Below are 18,449 nucleotides of genomic sequence, written 5' to 3' on the forward strand. Positions count from 1 at the left end.
TGTGCGGAAGTATATTCGCTGAGTATGAAGCGGTAGTGGATTGTGGATGGAGGTTGCTGGTTTGTTGCAGACAATGGCAGGTAATCTCCTTGACCAGCATTAGCCTTCCTAGTTAAACACAATTAGGGCCGACAATTTATTGGAGCGTATATTTTTAAAGAGCATAAATTATTTTTTTAAGCAAGGACTTTTTAAATTTTCTTCTCCCTAGTTACAGGATCTCGCGTCTTCTTATATCATAATTATTAGTTTGATTTGAGTATATTCCCGTGTCATCTATTGTCTGTGTCCAAAAGGTGACCGGGCATCTGTATGATCTCTTCCTACACCTCTGTGAACGCCGCCCTCAATACACACCGAGAAGCTTTGATTCGATTTGGTCTGTAATAGCTTACTGCATCTCATCCAAGGCTGTAGTGAGAGCATCCCTGGGTTGGCAAAAGGAAAAATAAATCAGCTGAGGTGCTTACTCTTAATCAGAAGGACTTAGACAATATTTACAAGTGGACAGAATTATGGCAGACAAAATTCAATGCACATATGTCAAGGTCCTATGTTGAGCTGTATATTCAAATCATTATTGAAGCCGAGGTCACCTTTGGTGAGACTGTATCTTGAATACTGTGCTCAGTTCTGGTCACTGGGGCTTGGGGAAGGATCCAAGCCCTGGAGCAGCACACAGAAGAATCATTAGGCCGACCCTTAATGTCAGAGAATGACTTATGAGGAAAGGTTAGAAAAACTCAGATTCTTCAGCCTTGAAAGGAGATAAATGACAGGGGACTTTATAGAGATATGAAATATAGTACTACAATGAATAGAAAAGTTTAATCCTGAGCACTATTTCAAATTAAACCATGAATGCAGGACAAGGAGACAGAGGAGAAACTGGCAAAAGGCAAGTATAAGACTGAAATTAGGAAGCATATAATCAAATAAAGAGAAATTTCTACCTGGAGATAGGGTAGCATCTCCAGGTACTATTTCTCATCTACATGCTGCCCCTTGGCGACATCTGAAAACACAACGTAAAGTTCCACATGTACACTGATGACACCCAGATCCAACTAACCACCACCTCTCTCGACCCCTCAACCATCTCTAATCTGTCACACTGCCTGTCCAACATCCAGTATTGGATGAGTTGAAATTTCCTCGATTTAAATATTGGGAAGACCAAAGCCATTGTCTTCAGGCCCCGCCACAAATGTTGTTCCCTAGGCACTGACTCCATCCCTCTCCCTGGCCACTGTTGGAGGCTGACCTCGACCGTTCGCAACCATGATGTCCTATTTGGCCCTGAGAGCTTCCAACCACATATCTGCTCCATCACCAAGACTGTCTACTTCCACCTCCGTAACATTAAGCGTCTCTGCCCCGCCTCAGCTCATCTGCTGCTGAAACCCTCACCATGCCTTTGTCACCTCTAGACTTGACTATTCCAATGCTCTTCTGGCTGGCCTCCCATCTTACACCCTCCATAAACCTGAGCTCATCCAAAATTCTGCTGCCTGTATTTTAATTTGCACCAAGTCCTGTTCTCCCATCACCCCTGTGCTCGCTGACCTACAGTGGCTCCCAGTCTGGCAACGCCTCAATTTTAAAATTCTCATGCTTGTTTTCAAATTCCTCCATGGCCTCGCCCCATCCTATCTGTGACCTCCTCCAGCTCTACAACCCTCCGAGATCTCTGCTTTCCTCCAATTCTTTCTTCTTGCGCATCCCCGATGTTGATCGCTCCACCATTGGTGGCTGTGCCTTTAGCTGCCTTGGCCCTAAGCTCTGGAATTCCCTCCCTAAACCTCTCTGCCTCTTTACCTCTCTCTCCCCTTTATGCGCTCCTTAAAACCTACCTCTTAAACCTGTCCTAATATCTCCTTATGTGTAGTATCAAATTTTGTTTGATAACGCTCCTGTGAAGTGCCTTGAGACCTTTTGCTACGTTAAAGGCACTATATAAATGTTGTAGTTGTAGTAGAGGCAAAAACTCTAGAGTCATTTAACAGGCAGTTACTTACTGTATTTGGGGGGATTATATGTTTTCATGGAAAGATGGGCTGAATGGTCTTCTTCATCTGTACTTATCTTTATGATTGCTATCCACTGACCTCTATAGAAAAGAGTACATGTGTTAGCATTGGGTGAGGGCAACATTAGACTTTGCTGTGATAGTGCCACCTCCCCCACCCTGAGGCTCAAACATGGAAAATGGCTAGTTGGGGTGAAGTACTTGAGGGTCCTCTGTGCCTATGGACTGTATCCCAGCAAGAATCAGCACTTTCAGGAGAGGAAGGGAGGAAATCAACAATTGTCCCATTTTTCCCCAAGCACTGTACTTGAAGCAGCCCATTTGGAAGTATTCAACCAACATCTCTAAGCTAAGCAAAACAGGATTACGTCTCCATGATTGACAACAAATCGTGCACTTTGCTTAAAGTAGAAATGGGAGGGGGGAACAGAATTATATTGCAAGGGACAATAACAGCATAGGTTTTCAAACTGGCATCCCTGGAACACTAGGCAGTCTGTAATGGGATCCAAGTGGGTTTGAAAACTCATCAGATTCCTGTCCCAACTATTATCCGATTTCTAATTTTTATATATACTCTATTAGACATTAAAATTCTTGTCTGCACACACTTTGTATAGCCTAACGCTTAATTCCTGTAATGTCACACTGTTGTTTGGCTCAAAGTAAAAAAGCAGGCAATCAGAATTGACGAGGTAAGGAACATATGAATAAAAAGTGAAGAAAATGCCAGGAAACTACCCATGAGGAACTGCCAAGAACTGTTGTAACCTATCAATAAAAGAAAGGAGACTGTGAACTAATCACTCAAAATACTCTTGGTAGAGGGGAGCAGATTATCTGTTTTATCAGCAACTGAAATTTTTAATTCATAAGGTTTATAACATAAAAATACATTAAAATGACATTTCACAATAACAACTAAACGTAACTATAAAATTGTCTCTGAATATCTTTTGCTTGCTTGCATTGGGAGCAGTGTGCCTCAGAGGGTTGAGGCAGCTTGTTGGGTCTTGGTTTATAGATAACTGGGCCTTGGAACAGGAGAGGAGTCCCTGCATAGTAGTCATAATGTCCTTAATGGTCAATGGGTAGGTAGTTTCTGTTGAGTGAAAATTAAGATGTGTGAGGTAATTTTGTATATTAACCTGATTACAAAGTTAGCCACTTTATCAGCTTTTTTAAAATAATGTTTTCTGTGGTAATTTCTGAACGTGTTTAGGACTGAGACCACTTCTTCTACTTATCGTTTATTCCCTCATTCATCCCACATAGATAAATTCATTGAAACTTCTTGCTTGCAGGTGATGCACAAATTTATTCCAAATGTCTGGGTTCAGAGAATACTGCTTGCAAGCCCCAACACGCACACAGAGAGTGAAGTCTCATATTGATTTATGCAGCTGTGTTCTTGTGTATTGACTGAAAACAGCGTTTACTTCTTTTTGCCAGGAACAAATCATAAAACATTTAATGCACTGTTTGGAGAGATCCCTTAGAAACTTATAAACCAGTGCTGCTAGACCCAGTGCATTGCCCTTCCATTGCTGTCAGCCTCGTGCTCTGCCTGCCCCACCTCACCTGCTGACAGATTTCACGAATCAACCAGAGAGTCAAACCCCTCATTAAAGAAAGAAAGAACTTGCATTTATATAGTACCTTTCAAGACATCAGGACATGCCAAAGCGCTTTACAGCCAATGAAGTACTTTTTGAAGTGTAGTCACTGTTGTAATGTACCATCCCAATTCTGCCAAACCACCCTCCCAATGCTGTCAAGCTCTAGGACCTCTTACCCCAGTTCTGCCAAAACCAATACCATCCTCTCAGAGCTATAAATGCCTATGCCAAGTTCTCCCAAAGCTCATCAACCCCACCCTCTCCGGAACTGCACAATTCCAGACACCTACTTCCAGCTGCTACATTTTGCATTCCATCTTGATGTGTTCCTCAGCTTTAAAAAGGGTAAGGATTACAAATTAAATATAAAAGTAAAGGAATAGATACAATAATAAAACCCACTCATTTATGATTTTCACAGAATAATGCAGGGAGTTGTGAAATTTGATCCCTAAAGCAGTGGTAAAAATCTCCGAATACCGTATATTAAAAATGCAACTTTGCTTATTCAGTCACCAGAAATCAGTGGCCCTGATAATTCATTGAGCGTTAACATGCATAACTCCCTCTGTTATTATGAAACAGTGCCTCCTCCATGAGCAGTGCCAGGGAAGATCAGCTAGTAATATCTTAAAAGTCTTGTGTATATTGTGCAGCTCCTGCACTAACACTTCTTGTAAAGTGTGACAGAAAAGCATTACATCAGTATTTTAAAGCCTATTTCTTCTACTTGTCTCTGACTTAGTCATCCCACTTAATTTATGCTAAATAATTCATAAATTTATCTACACTTTGTGCACCACCCAATCAAATGCAAAATCAAATTTCATTTGAGCAAATTTCCAGGTGACATGCAAGTTTATTCATTAGGATTTACTCGTATATTAAATTGTTAAGTGAGTCTTCTGTACGTCTAACATAACCAATCAAATCTCGCTTAACCAGAAAAACCTTGGACCTTTCCCCACGTTTCCCAGACCCACTGAGTGCACTCTCTACCCAGGGCTTAAAGACCATGAGAGTCCCTTTCCCAGTCATCCCAAATTCTATCCCTAGAGAGATGACATGGAGACAGAAAGCAAAGAGTAGGAATAAATGAATTTTTTTTGGATTTGTGGGTAGTGATATGCCCCAGGGATCTGTCCTGAGGCCTCTTTTGTCTTCCATTTATATCAATGATTTGGATATGAAGGAGGTTGAAATATCAAGCACAAACTAGTTTGGGAGTTCAGTGTGATGTTTACAACAATAAGTGTGTGAAGCTCATGGATTTCTTTGTCACCAAGATAGAGACCATTCAATCCGCTGCCTCGCCCTCGTCCCCTTGCGTCCCCTTTCTCTTTCTCTCCTTACTCTCTCATCTCTTCCCTCAGCTCTTTTTATCCATGTGACCCACCTCCTGCTCCGTTGACCCCATTCCCACTAAATTGATGACCACCCAGCTTCACTGTCTGGCCCAATGCTAGTTGACATTGTAAATGGTTCCCTCTCCTCAGGTCTCTTCTCAAACCACCATCATCATCACATCGCCCTCTCAAAAAGACCCCTTTAATCTCTCTCTGTCATTGCAAACTACCACCCCATCTCCAAAATCCATTTCATCACCTCCCAGATCTCTGGCCATCTCTCCTGCAACTCCATGTTTTGATCTCTCCAATCAGGTTTCCACCTCACCTACAGCATCAATACAGCCCTAACAAAAGTCACAAACAACATTCTCTGTGACTGTGGTGCCTCATCCTTCCTCGTTATCCTCAACCGAGCCTTTGATATGGTCGATCTCACCATCCTTCTCCATTCCCCAGCTTGGTGGGACTGCTCTCACCTTGTTCCACTGATCCCTATCTGATCATAGCCAGAGCATCTCTATCAGTGGCTTCTCTTCCCACTCCTCCACCATTACCTTGGGAGTTCCTCAAGATCCATCCTTAGCTACCACCCCCCCTCCTTCCTCATCTACATGTTCCTTAGCAGCAGCATTGTGGATATGGGGTCAGCTTCCACATATACACTGATGACAATCAGCTCTAACTCTTCACTACGTCTGTCAACCACTCCACTGCCTCTGTTGTCAGACTGCTTGTTCAACATCCATCTTGGATGATCCATAATGCCCTTTAGCTAAAATTGGGAAGACTGAAGCCATCATCTTCGGCACCAACTCCTCACCCTCCCCACAGCTTTATCTCTCTCCCAGGCCACTGCCTCAGGCTGAACCAAATTGTTTGCAGCCTCGGTGTCCTATTCGACCCCGAGATGAGCTTCAGACCCAATATCCTCTCCCATCACAAAGACTGCCTACTTCTACCTCCATAACATTAGCTGCTTCCATGCTTACCTCAAACCTTCTGCCACTGAAACACTCATCTATGCATTTTTCACCTTCAGACCAGATTATTCCAATGCTCTCCTGACTGACCTCCCATGCTCCATCCTCTAAACTTAATCTTGTTGAAAGCTCTGCCCCCTGTAGCCAATCCCACAAGTGCTGCTCGCTCATTTTCCTCCTCCTTGCTGATCTACATTGGCTTCTGGAATTCTAAAACCTAAAATTTAAAATTCTCATCCTTGTGTTTAAATCCCTCCATTGCCTTGCCACTCCTTACCTCTAACTTCCTTTAGAGCTACAACCACACCTCATTAAACTCTGTTCCCCTGACTCTGGCCTCTTGTGCATCAACTCTCCCTTTGCCCCACCATTGGTGGCTGTGTCTTCAGCCATTGAGGTCCCACACTCTGAAATTTCGTCCCTAAGCCCTTCACCTCTTTATCCGTTTCCTCCTTTAAGACCTTCTATGAATCCTACCTTTTTGTCCAAGTTTTTGGTCTCCCCTCCTAAAATCTCCTTCTTTGGCTCAGCGTTCATTTTTTTCCCTACGCCTCTGTGAAGCGCCTTGGGACATTTTTCTATATAAGTGTCTGCAACTCAAGGAACTTTGGCTCAGAGTTGTTGAGCTGGAGTCCGAGCTGCAGACATTGTGATGCATCAGGGAGGGGGGAGAGTTATCTGGACGCTTTGATTCAGGAGGCAGTCACACCCCTTAGGTTAGGTAGTGGTTTAGGGACAGGAGGATGTGACTATGGGTATGGGGACCCAAGATGCAGTGATGGAGGAGCCTCAGCCTTTGACCTCGTCCAACAGGTACGAGTTACTTGCAACCTGTATGGTTGAGATCAAAGACTGCAAGGAGGATGGGCAAACTGATCACGGCACCGTGGTACAGGAGACCATTCAAGTGGGGGGAGTAAAAAGGAATGTGATAGATACTGTTCTCTGCAGCTGCGATCGGGAGTCCCTAAGGCTGTATTGCCTGCCCGGTGCCAGGGTTAAGGACATCTCCTCGTGGCTGGGAAAGAACTTGGAGCATGAGGGGGAAGATCCAGTTGTTGTGTTCCACATAGGAACCAACGACATAGATAGAACTAGGAATGAGGTTCTGCTGAGTGAGTTTGAGGAGCTAGGGACCAAATTAAAAAGCAGAGTCTCATTTCAATTCATGGGGCACTGGCACCTGTATTGGGGAAAGAGGGAGCTGTTCTGTTGGGACAGGCTCCACTTAAACCGGGCTGGGACCAGTGTCCTGGCGAATCAAATAATTAGGGTGGTAGATGGGGCTTTAAACTAATAAAAAGGGGGGAGGGTTCAGGTAAGGGTAATTTTATAAGTCTAAAAAGAAAAATCAAGGCTGTAAAGCAGAGTAGTGATTTGGGTAAAAACAAGCACAGTATGTCAGGAAGGGACAGAGAGTTTAACAAAGGTAATGGGGCGTTAGTGACTAAGGTCACATCAAGGAAAAAAAGTTAAAATTAAAGGTGCTGTATCTGACCGCACAAAGCATTCATAACAAGATAGATGAATTAATGGCACAATTAGAGATAAATGGGTTTGATCTAGTAGCCATTACTGAGACGTGGTTGCAAGGTGACTAAGGTTGGGAACTAAATATTCCAGGGTATATTAATTTAGAAAAGAGGCAAAATGGAAAACGTGGGGGTAGCCTGGTAATAAAGGAAGAGATAAAGACAGTAGTGAGAAAGGACCTTAGTTCAGAAATTCAGGATGTAGAATCAGCATGGGTGGAGCTAAGAAATAACAAGGGGCAGAAAACACTGGTGGGAGTAGTTTACAGACCCCCTAACAGTAGTTATAGTGTTGGACAAAGTATAAATCAGGAAATTAGAGGAGCATGTAACAAGGGTAATGTGAAAATCATTGGGGACTTTAATCTTCATATAGACTGGACAAACCAAATTGGCAAAAGTAGTTTGGAGGAAGAGTTCATGGAATGCATCCAAGACAGTTTTCTAGAACAATATGTCGAGGAACCAACTAGGGAACAGGCTATTTTAGATCTAGTGTTGTGTAATGAGACAGGATTAATTAGTAATCTTATAATAAAGGATCCTCTGGAGAAGAGCGATCATAATATGACAGAATTTCATATTGCGTTTGAGAGTGATGTAGTTAAGTCCGAATCTAGGGTCTTAAATTTAAACAAGGCCAATTATATAGATATGAGGGGCAAGTTGGCTAAGGTAGATTGGGAAATTAGATTAAAAGATATGATGGTAGATAAGCAACGGCGAACGTTTAAAGAAATAATTCATAATTCCCAGCGAATATACATACCCTTGAGGAATAAAAACTCCACAGGAAAAATGATCCAACCGTAGCTATCTAGAGAAGTTAAGGATAGTATTAGATTAAAAGAAGAGGTTTACATTGTTACCAAAAAGACTCGTAAGCCTGAGGATTGGGAGTATTTTAGAAACTAGCAAAGGATAACCAAGAAATTGATAGAGGGAGAAAATTGAATATGAGAGTAAACTAGCAAGTAATATAAAAACAGATTGTAAGATCTTCTACAAGTATATGAAAAGGAAGAGATCAGCGAAAGTAGACGTGGGTCCCTTAGAGACAGACAGGAGAAATTATAAAGGGGAATAGGGGAATAAGGAAATGGCAGAGACATTAAGCAGATATTTTATATCTGTCTTTACAGTAGATGACACAAAAAATATACTGGAAACCAAGGGTCCAATGAGAGGGAGGAACTTTAAGTAATTAAGATTAGTAAAGAAAAAGTTTTAGAAAAAAGCTGACAAATCCCCTGAACCTGATGGCCAACATCCTAGGGTTATAAAAGAGGTGGCAGAGATAGTGGCTGCATTGATTTTGATCTTCCAGAATTCCCTAGATTCTAGAATGGTCCCCGTGGATTGGAAAGTAGCAAATGTAATCCTACTATTCAAGAAAGAAGGGAGAGAGAAAACAGGGAACCAGTTAGCCTGACATCAGTAGTAGAGAAAATGCTAGAATCTATTAAGGAAGTAGTAACTGGGCAATTAGAAAATCATATTATGATTAGGCAGAGTCAACACTCTTTTATGAAAGGGAAATTGTGTTTGACATTTATTAGAGTTTTTAGAGGGTGTAACTAGCAGGGTAGATAAGGGGGAACCAGTGGATGTAGTATATTTGGATTTTCAAAAGGCATTCGAAAAGGTACCACACAAGAGGTTGTTGCACAAGATTAGGGCTCGTGGGATTGGGGGTAATATATTAGCACGGATTGAGGATTGGTTAACAGACAGAAAACAGAGAGTAGGAATAAGCGGGGCATTTTCGGGTTGGCAGGTTGTAACTAGTGGGGTGCCGCAGGGATCAGTGCTTGGGTCTCAGCTATTTACAATCTATATTAACGACTTAGATGAAGGGCTCGAGTGTAATGTATCCAAGTTTGCTGATGATACAAAGCTTGGTGGAAAAGTCTAGGCTGTGAGGAGCATGCAAAGGGATATCAACAGGTTAAGTGAGTGGGCAAGAAGGTAGCAAGTAGAAAATAATATGGGGAAATATGAGGTTATTCACTTTGGTAGGAAAAATAGAAAAATGGAATATTTTTTATATGGTGAGAAACTATTAAATGTTGGTGTTTAGAGGGACTTTGATGTTGTTGTACACGAAACACAGAAAGTTAACATGCAGGTACAGCAAGCAATTAGGAAGGCAAATGGTATGTTGGCCTTAATGCATGGGATTGGAGTACAAGAGTAAGGAAGTCTTGCTGCAATTGTACAGGGCTTTGGTGAAACCACATCTGGAGTACTGTGTACAGTTTTGGTCTCCTTACCTAAGGAAGGATATACTTGCCTTAGAGGCAGTGCAACAAAGGTTCACTAGTTTGATTCCTGGGAGGAGGGGGTGATCCTGAGAGGAAAGATTGAGTAGAATGGGCCTTTACTCTCTGGAGTTTACAAGAATAAGAATGAGAAGTGATCTCATTGAAACAAATAAGATTCTAAGAGGGCTTGTCAGGGTCGATGCTGAGAGGATGTTTCCCCTGGCCGGAGAGTCTAGAACTAGGGGACATTGTCTAAGGCTAAGGGGTCGGACATTTAGGACTGAGATATGGAGGAATTTCTTCACTCACAGGGTTGTGAATATTTGGAATTCTCTACTCCAGAGGGCTGTGGATGTTCAGTCATTGAGTATATTCAAGACTGAGATCGATAGATTTTTGGACTCTAAGGGAATTAAGGGATATGGGGATCAGACGGGAAAGTGGAGTTGAGGTCAAAGATCAGCCATGATCTTATTGAATGGCAGAGCAGGCTCAAGGGGCCATATGGCCTACTCCTGCTCCTGCTCCTATTTCTTATCTTCTTAAAGGCACTATATAAATGCGAGTTGTTGTCGTTGGTGATGTTTAATCATGATTTTTCCTGACTCAACAACAATTTAATTATTTGCGGCCCACTCGCTGGTTGCCAGACATAGATCTGGGCCGCTGCTTCTAATGGTTGGCCTTGCCTGCTATAATAGGCAGTAATTGTGATCCATCTGTTCTAGGAGAGGTTGATGGTCTCAATCAAGGATGCAAGGATATCTCCCAACTAGACTTCGCCCATCAGTCTACAGAAATGCTCCTAGAAGAGATTACTTTGAACAATTCCAAGTAAACGAATCATTCCCCAGATGGGCAATGTAAGGGTATCAATGCCGAGTCCAGCCTCTGCAGCCACCAGTGCATGCGCATGGGTGTGCAATCCTTAAAATGCCCTGACCGCAGGAAGGAATGCAGTCAGTTGTCCCACCTGGTGATGCATCAGCGCACACTCGCAGGAAAGAAGACGTTTCGATGTGTGACCTGTGGGAAGGATTTCAAAAACTTGTCCAGCCTCCGCAGTCATGAAAAAATACACACTGTAGAAAAGCCCTTCAAATGCCTTGACTGCAGTAAGGAGTTCAGCCGGTTGTGCAGGCTGCTGGTGCACCAGCACATGCACACGGGAGAGAAGCCATTCCAGTGTCCGACATGTGAGAAGTGTTTTAGTGACCCATCCAACCTCTACAGGCACAAGCGTATTCATACGGGAGAGAAGCCGTTCAAATGCCCTGATTGTGGCAAGGAGTTCAGCCAGTTGTCCTATCTGGTGACACACCAGCGTACACACACAGGGGAGAGGCCATTTCAGTGTGAAACTTGTGGGAAAGGTTTCAGTGCTGCATCCAGCCTCCGCAACCATAATCGTGTGCACACTGGGGAGAAGCCCTTCAAATGCCCTGACTGCAAGAAGGAGTTCAGCCAGTTGACCAGCCTGGTGGTTCACCAGCGCACTCATTCAGGAGAGAAACCGTACCAATGTTTGATCTGCAAGAAGGAGTTCAGTCACTTGTCCAGTTTGGTGATGCATCAGCGCACTCATACAGATGAGAAGCTATTTCAGTGCCCAGACTGTGGAAAAAAGTTCATCCAACGCTCGTCCTTGGTGATGCACCAGCGTACACACACAGGAGAGAAACCATTTCAGTGCCCAACTTGTGGGAAGAGTTTCAGTAACTTGTCCAGCTTCCGTAGGCACGAGCGCATGCACACAGGAGAGAAACCGTTCCATTGTGCAACCTGTGGGAAATGTTTCAGCAGCTCGTCCAGCCTCTGCGTACACCAACGTATGCACAGGGGGGAGAAGCCCTTCAAATGTCCTGACTGCAGTAAGGAGTTCCACAAGTTCTTCAGCCTGGTGGTGCATCAGCACACGCACACGGGGGAGAGGCCGTTCCAGTGTTCCACATGTGAGAAGAGCTTTAGTGACCCATCCAGCCTTTACAGGCACAAGCGTATACACACAGGAGAGAAGCCATTCAAATGTCTTGAATGCGGCAAGGAGTTCAGACAGCTGTCCAACCTGGCAACACACCAGCGCACGCACACAGGGGAGAAGCCATTTCAGTGTGACACCTGTGGGAAGGATTTCAGTACCTCGTCCAGCCTCCGCAGCCATGAACGTGTGCACACTGGGGAGAAGCCCTTCAAATGCCTTGACTGCAAGAAGGAGTTCAGCCAGTTGTCCAGCCTGGTGGTTCACCAGCGCACTCATTCAGGGGAGAAACCGTTCCAGTGTTTGATCTGCAAGAAGGAGTTTAGTCAGTTGTGTAATCTGGTGGTTCACCAGCGCACGCACACGGGAGAGAAACCATCCAGCGTTTGATTTGTGAGCAGGAGTTCAGTCATTCGTCCGATTTGGTGATGCGCCAATGCACATATAAGGGAGAAAAACCTTTCCAGTGTTTGCCAATGTGCTGATATATCAGCCCACAGAAACAGAAGAGAAGCTATTTCAGTGCCTGACCTGCGGAAAAAGGTTCATCCAGCATTCATCTCTGGTGATGCACCAGCATATGCCCACGGGGAGAAGCCATTTCAGTGCCCCCAAGTGTACACTTAAGGGAGAAGCCATTTCAGTGCCCGACCTGCAAGAAGAATTTTATCAACTCGTCCAATTTCCACAGGCATGAACGATTGTTATTTTTATTCATTCATTCTTGGGTGTAGGTGTTGTTGGCAAGGCCAGTATTTGTTACCTATAGCGATTTTGATACAACTGAGTGGCTTGCTAGGCCACTTCAGAGCACAGTTAAGAGTAAACCACGTTGATATGGGACTGGAGTCACATGTGGCCAGACTGGGTAATATCCTTTAGTGAAGACCTTAGTGATCCAGCTGGGTTTTTAACGACAATCGGACAGCTTCAAGCTTTTTTTATTTCCAGATTTTAAAAAAAATCAAATTCTCAAACTGCCATGGTGGGCTTTGAAGTCATCTTTTCTGGATTATTAGTCCAGGTTTCTGGATTACTAGTCCAGTACCATAACCGCTACACCACTGTACCCTTCTAGGATAGAAACTTTCATTATCCAACCTTTGGGAAATTTTTGAGCAGCCTCTGAATACACCAACATGTTAATAGGGAGAAGAAATCCTTCCAATGTCCTGAACTGTAATAAGTTGTGCGATAAATTGGAAGAGCTGCCTTTAATAATAAAGATCTCATGTTTATGGGATTTTGGTATCTGGCCATCTGATGACAACTTTAATTGGACTTCTCCCTGCTGGAAATAAGGTCCCGTTGTGCACAAAATACACGGCTTTCTATATTGGAATCATAGAAAGGTTACAGCACGGAAGGAGGGCATTCAGCCCATCAAGTCTGTGCCGGCTCTTTGCAAGAGTAATCCAGCCAGTCCCACTCCCCCAGCCTCTCCCTGTAGCCCTGCAAATTTTTTCCTTTCAAGTACTTATCCGGTTCCCTTCTGAAGGCCATGATTGAATCTGCCTCCACTACCTGCCCCTGCCCCCGCCCCCTGGCAGTGCATTCCAGATCCTAACTACACGCTGCGTAAAAATGTTTTTCCTCATGTCACCTTTGGTTCTTTTGCCAATCACCTTAAAATGATGTAATTTCAGAAGCAAATGACTCACTTCTGCTAAGGTGGACAGTCTAATGAGTGTTACCTACAAATGAGGTGCCAACCTGGTGAAGCTACAACTCAGGACTACATGCATGCTAAACAGCGGAAGCAACATGCTATAGACAGAGCTAAGCGATTCCACAACCAACGGATCAGGTCAAAGCTCTGCTGTCCTGCCACATCCAGTCGTGAATAGTGGTGGACAATTAAACAACTAATGGCAGGAAGTGGCTCTGTAAACATCCCCATCCTCAATGATGGCGGAGTCCAACACGTGAGTGCAAAAGACAAGGCTGAAGCGTTTGCAACCATCTTCAGCCAGAAGTGCCGAGTGGATGATCCATCTCGGCCTCCTCCCGATATCCCCACCATCACAGAAGCCAGTCTTCAGCCAATTCGATTCACCCCACGTGATATCAAGAAACGGCTGAGTGCACTGGATACAGCAAAGGCTATGGGCCCCGACAACATCCCAGCTGTAGTGCTGAAGACTTGTGCTCCAGAACTAGCTGCACCTCTAGCCAAGCTGTTCCAGTACAGCTACAACACTGGCATCTACCCGACAATGTGGAAAATTGCCCAGGTATGTCCTGTCCACAAAAAGCAGGACAAATCCAATCCGGCCAATTACCGCCCCATCAGTCTACTCTCAATCATCAGCAAAGTGATGGAAGGTGTCATCGACAGCGCTATCAAGCGGCACTTACTCAACAATAACCTGCTCACCGATGCTCAGTTCGGGTTCCGCCAGGACCACTTAGCTCCAGACCTCGTTACAGCCTTGGTCCAAACATGGACAAAAGAGCTGAATTCCAGAGGTGAGGTAAGAGTGACTGCCCTTGACATCAAGGCAGCGTTTGACCGAGTGTAGCACCAAGGAGCCCTAGTAAAATTGAAGTCAATGGGAATCGGGGAAAACTCTCCAGTGGCTGGAATCATACCTAGCACAAAGGAAGATGGTAGTGGTTGTTGGAGGCCAATCATCTCAGCCCCAGGACATTGCTGCAGGAGTTCCTCAGGGCAGTGTCCTTGGCCCAACCATCTTCAGCTGCTTCATCAATGACCTTCCCTCCATCATAAGGTCAGAAATGGGGATGTTCGCTGATGATTGCACAGTGTTCAGTTCCATTCGCAACCCGTCAAATAATGAAGCAGTCCGAGCCCACATGCAGCAAGACCTGGACAACATCCAGGCTTGGGCTGATAAGTGGCAAGTAACATTCATGCCAGACAAGTGCCAGGCAATGACCATCTCCAACAAGAGGGTGTCTAACCACCTCCCCTTGACATTCAATGGTATTACCATTGCCAAATCCCCCACCATCAACATCCTGGGGGTCACCACTGACCAGAAACTTAACTGGACCAGCCATATAAATACTGTGGCTACAAGAGCAGGTCAGAGGCTGGGTATTCTGCGGCGAGTGACTCACCTCCTGACTCCCCAAAGCCTTTCCACCATCTACAAAGCACAAGTCAGGAGTGTGATGGAATACTCTCCACTTGCCTGGATCAGTGCAGCTCCAACAACACTCAAGAAGCTCGACGCCATCCAGGACAAAGCAGCCCGCTTGATTGCACCCCATCCACCATCCTAAACATTCACTCCCTTCACCACCGACGCAAAGTGTCTGTAATGTGTACCATCCACAGCATGCACTGCAGCCACTTTGACAGCACCTCCCAAACCCGCAACCTCTACCACCTAGAAGGACAAGAGCAGCAGGCACATGGGAACAACACCACCTGCACGTTCCCCTCCAAGTCACATACCATCCCGACTTGGAACTATATCGCCGTTCCTACATCGTCGCTGGGTCAAAATCCTGGAACTCCCTTCCTAACAGCACTGTGGGAGAACCTTCACCACACGGACTGCAGCGGTTCAAGAAGGCGGCTCACCACCACCTTCTCAAGGGCAATTAGGGATGGGCAATGAATGCCGGCCTCACCAGCGACGCCCACATCCCATGAACGAATAAAAAAAATTTGACCCAGATAAAGAGACAATTAATACAAATCACCTGCATTGAGCTTACATTTACTGTCTATTACGTTTACTTTTTTATAGACCTTTGAAGGGCAATTAGTTGTGATGGCTGTCTCATCAAGGGGGTCCTGTTTACCCAGACAGTCAGCTCTGCTGGAAGTTAGCAAATGTCACCCTGCTATTCAAGAAAGGAGGGAGAGAGAAAACAGGGAACTACAGGCTAGTTAGCCTGACATCAGTTGTCGGGAAAATGCTGGAATCCATTATTAAGGAAGTGGTAACAGGGCACTTAGAAAATCATAATATGATTAGGCAGAGTCAACGTGGTTTTATGAAAGGGAAATCATGTTTGACAAATTTATTAGAGTTTTTTGAGGATATAACTAGCAGGGTAGATAAAGGGGAACCAGTGAGTGTTGTATATTTGGATTTTCAAAGCATGCCACGTAAAAGGCTGTGACCAAGATAAGGGCTCATGGGATTGGGGGTAATATATTAGCATGGATAGAGGATTGGTTAACCGACAGAAAGGAGAGTAGGGATAAACGGGTCATTTTCAGGTTGGCAGGCTGTAACTAGTGGGGTGCCGCAAGGATCAGTGCTTGGGCCTCAGCTATTTACAATCTATATTAATGACTTAGACGAAGGGACTGAGTGTAGTGTATCCAAATTTGCTGATGCTACAAAGCTAGGTGGGAAAGTAAGCTGTGAGGAGGACACAAGGGGATATAGACAGGTTAGGTGAGTGGGCAAGAAGGTAGCAGATGAAGTATAATATGGGGAAATGTGAGGTTATTCACTTTGGTAGGAAGAATAGAAAAACAGAATATTTTTTAAATTGTGAGAAACTATTAAATGTTGGTGTTCAGAGGGATTTGAGTGTCCTCGTATAAGAAACACAAAAAGTTAGCAGGCAGGTACAGCAAGCAATTAGGAAGGCAAATGACATGTTGGCCTTTATTGCAAGGGGGTTGGAGTACAAGAGTAAGGAAGTCTTGCTGCAATTGTACAGCGCTTTGGTGAGACCTCACCTGGAGTACTGCATACAGTTTTGGTCTCTTTATCTAAGGAAGGATATACTTGCCTTAGAGGCGGTGCAATGAAGGTTCACTAGATTGTTTCCTGGGATGAGACTGTTGTCCTATGAGGAGAGATTGAGTAGAATGGGCCTATACGCTCTGGAGTTTAGAAGAATGAGGGGGTGATCTTATTGAAACATACAAGATTTGAGGGGGCTTGACAGGGTGGATGCTGAGAGACTGTTTTCGCTGTCTGGAGAGTCTAGAACTAGGCGGCATAGTCTCAGGATAAGGGGTTGGCCATTTAAGACTGAGATAAGGAGGAATTTCTTCATTGAGAGGGTTGTGAATCTTTGGAATTCTCTACCCCAGAGGGCTGTGGATGCTCAGTCATTGAATATGTTCAAGGCTGGGATAGATGGATTTTTGGACTCTAAGGAAATCAAGGGATATGTGAATGGGGCGGGAAAGTGGAGTTGAGGTCGAAGATCAGCCATGATCTTATTGAATGGCAGAGCAGGCTTGAGAGGCCGTATGGCCTAATCCTGCTATTTTTTATGTTCTTATGCTTTATACTGAATATGATGACTGGCCTGAGCAGTTTCCCTGATACCTGTGAAACCTAATTTCATTGATCACTCTTGTCACTACAAAAGACAAACATTTATGGTGGGTCACCTTTGATTGATTGCAATCAATATCTGTCTGTTGTTTGTCTCAGTTTTTGAATAATTGTGAAAGAGACCCATTGATATTCCTTTGCTTCAGTTCAGGCTTTGAAGCAAAAATGTTGCCCCATAGCTTGGCTCCTCTGTGACTTTCCACTCACCAAGTAGCTGAATAAGCTTGGGCTGGTCGATAATACTTTGAGTCTCTGATGACAGATATAAGCCTTTCCTCCCCGATGTGCGTCTGAAGTTATGAGAATCATTGAAATTTCAAGACATTTAGCCCTGAATTTCTGAGGACTTCTGATCTTCGCCGTAATTTCAGTGGGGGATTTGCGATCCTATGGAGAAACGGTGCAAACAGCTGTTTTTAGCCATTTATGCCTTTTCTATGGGGGTTCTGTCGATCACCTGCTGGAGAACCTCTGTGGAAATTCCAGATGTTACTGCTTTTGAGACAAGTCTAGAGTACAGATGAGAAATCAAGTGTTCTTTTACTGTAGTACAGTGATATCTGCTGTATTTACTCTTTCTCCTGTTACCTTTAGTCATTAACGACCCTAGTTCGTAGCCTGAGATATACAGTCTTTCAGTTTTATTTGTTGGTCTATCAAAGAAAATCAACACGTGTATAGTGACTCGTACTATTTTCAGTGAGTTTATCGACTATATTAGGGGTTTATTGTTCAGCTCGGGCATTGCTACCTCTTAGATTACTTTTTACATAAGATCATTGTGCCAAATTCGATTTTTGCTCATAGATTTTTTGAAAACTAATATTTCTATACTCTAAGGATCAGTATGGAAGGATTTAAATCTATGATGCCTGGGGAGGGGGAGGGGCACAGTGACCCTACCCTAGACACGATGGTCCAGATATTACTTGTTATGCAAGTTACTATAGCTGTGAATAATTGAAACCCCCTGTGGTCAGTTAGCTGAAATGGGTACATTCATTGTCGTTATTGTATCCACTTGTTATTCGTATAATAACTTATGGATTTATTGAATCATAAAGAGTATATTATTTACACACAGTTCTAAGGGCAGACTCTGTCTGTTTGTGTCTGTGTGTCTTTTGTTCTCGCCCCACAGTTAGAGTGGTCTGTGAACCAACAGAAAAATGTATTTTTAAAAGTCTTTGCTTTGAAGGGTTAAGCACGAGAAGGCGAGTCCCTGTATGGAGAGGAAGCAAGCTGCGTCTTTATTGTTTTCATAACTTGAGGCATGTAGGAAATATATGTTGCCACTCTAGAACTGCATACTGTTCATTTATATATTTTTGTGTAAATAAACCAGCAGTTGGTTCAAAGTTTATGCCTTCTCTCAGTCGAGTACTATTTCAGTTCCCATTCTGTAAAGCATAGATA

General features: G+C 43.9%; 1 protein-coding gene across 4 annotated transcripts in view; it reads left to right on the forward strand.

Moving 5' to 3' along the window:
- Positions 1-18,449, forward strand: part of LOC137321184 (zinc finger protein 84-like) — a 50,028-nt gene that overhangs the window by 15,379 nt on the left and 16,200 nt on the right. The window contains exons 1-2 of one of the 4 annotated variants that reach the window (XM_067983468.1): positions 13-80; positions 10,502-18,394. The exons of 1 other annotated variant lie outside the window; for it this stretch is intronic. In XM_067983468.1, coding sequence (XP_067839569.1) covers positions 10,681-12,141 — 1,461 coding nt within the window. In that variant the 5' untranslated portion in view covers positions 13-80; positions 10,502-10,680 and the 3' untranslated portion in view covers positions 12,142-18,394. Of the gene's footprint in view, positions 1-10; positions 81-10,501; positions 18,395-18,449 lie in introns of those variants that run through there. 2 more of the 4 variants (XR_010962734.1, XR_010962736.1) reach the window with 2 other exon arrangements.

Source organism: Heptranchias perlo, chromosome 1, assembly GCF_035084215.1.
Source record: "Heptranchias perlo isolate sHepPer1 chromosome 1, sHepPer1.hap1, whole genome shotgun sequence".
Lineage (NCBI taxonomy): Eukaryota > Metazoa > Chordata > Chondrichthyes > Hexanchiformes > Hexanchidae > Heptranchias > Heptranchias perlo.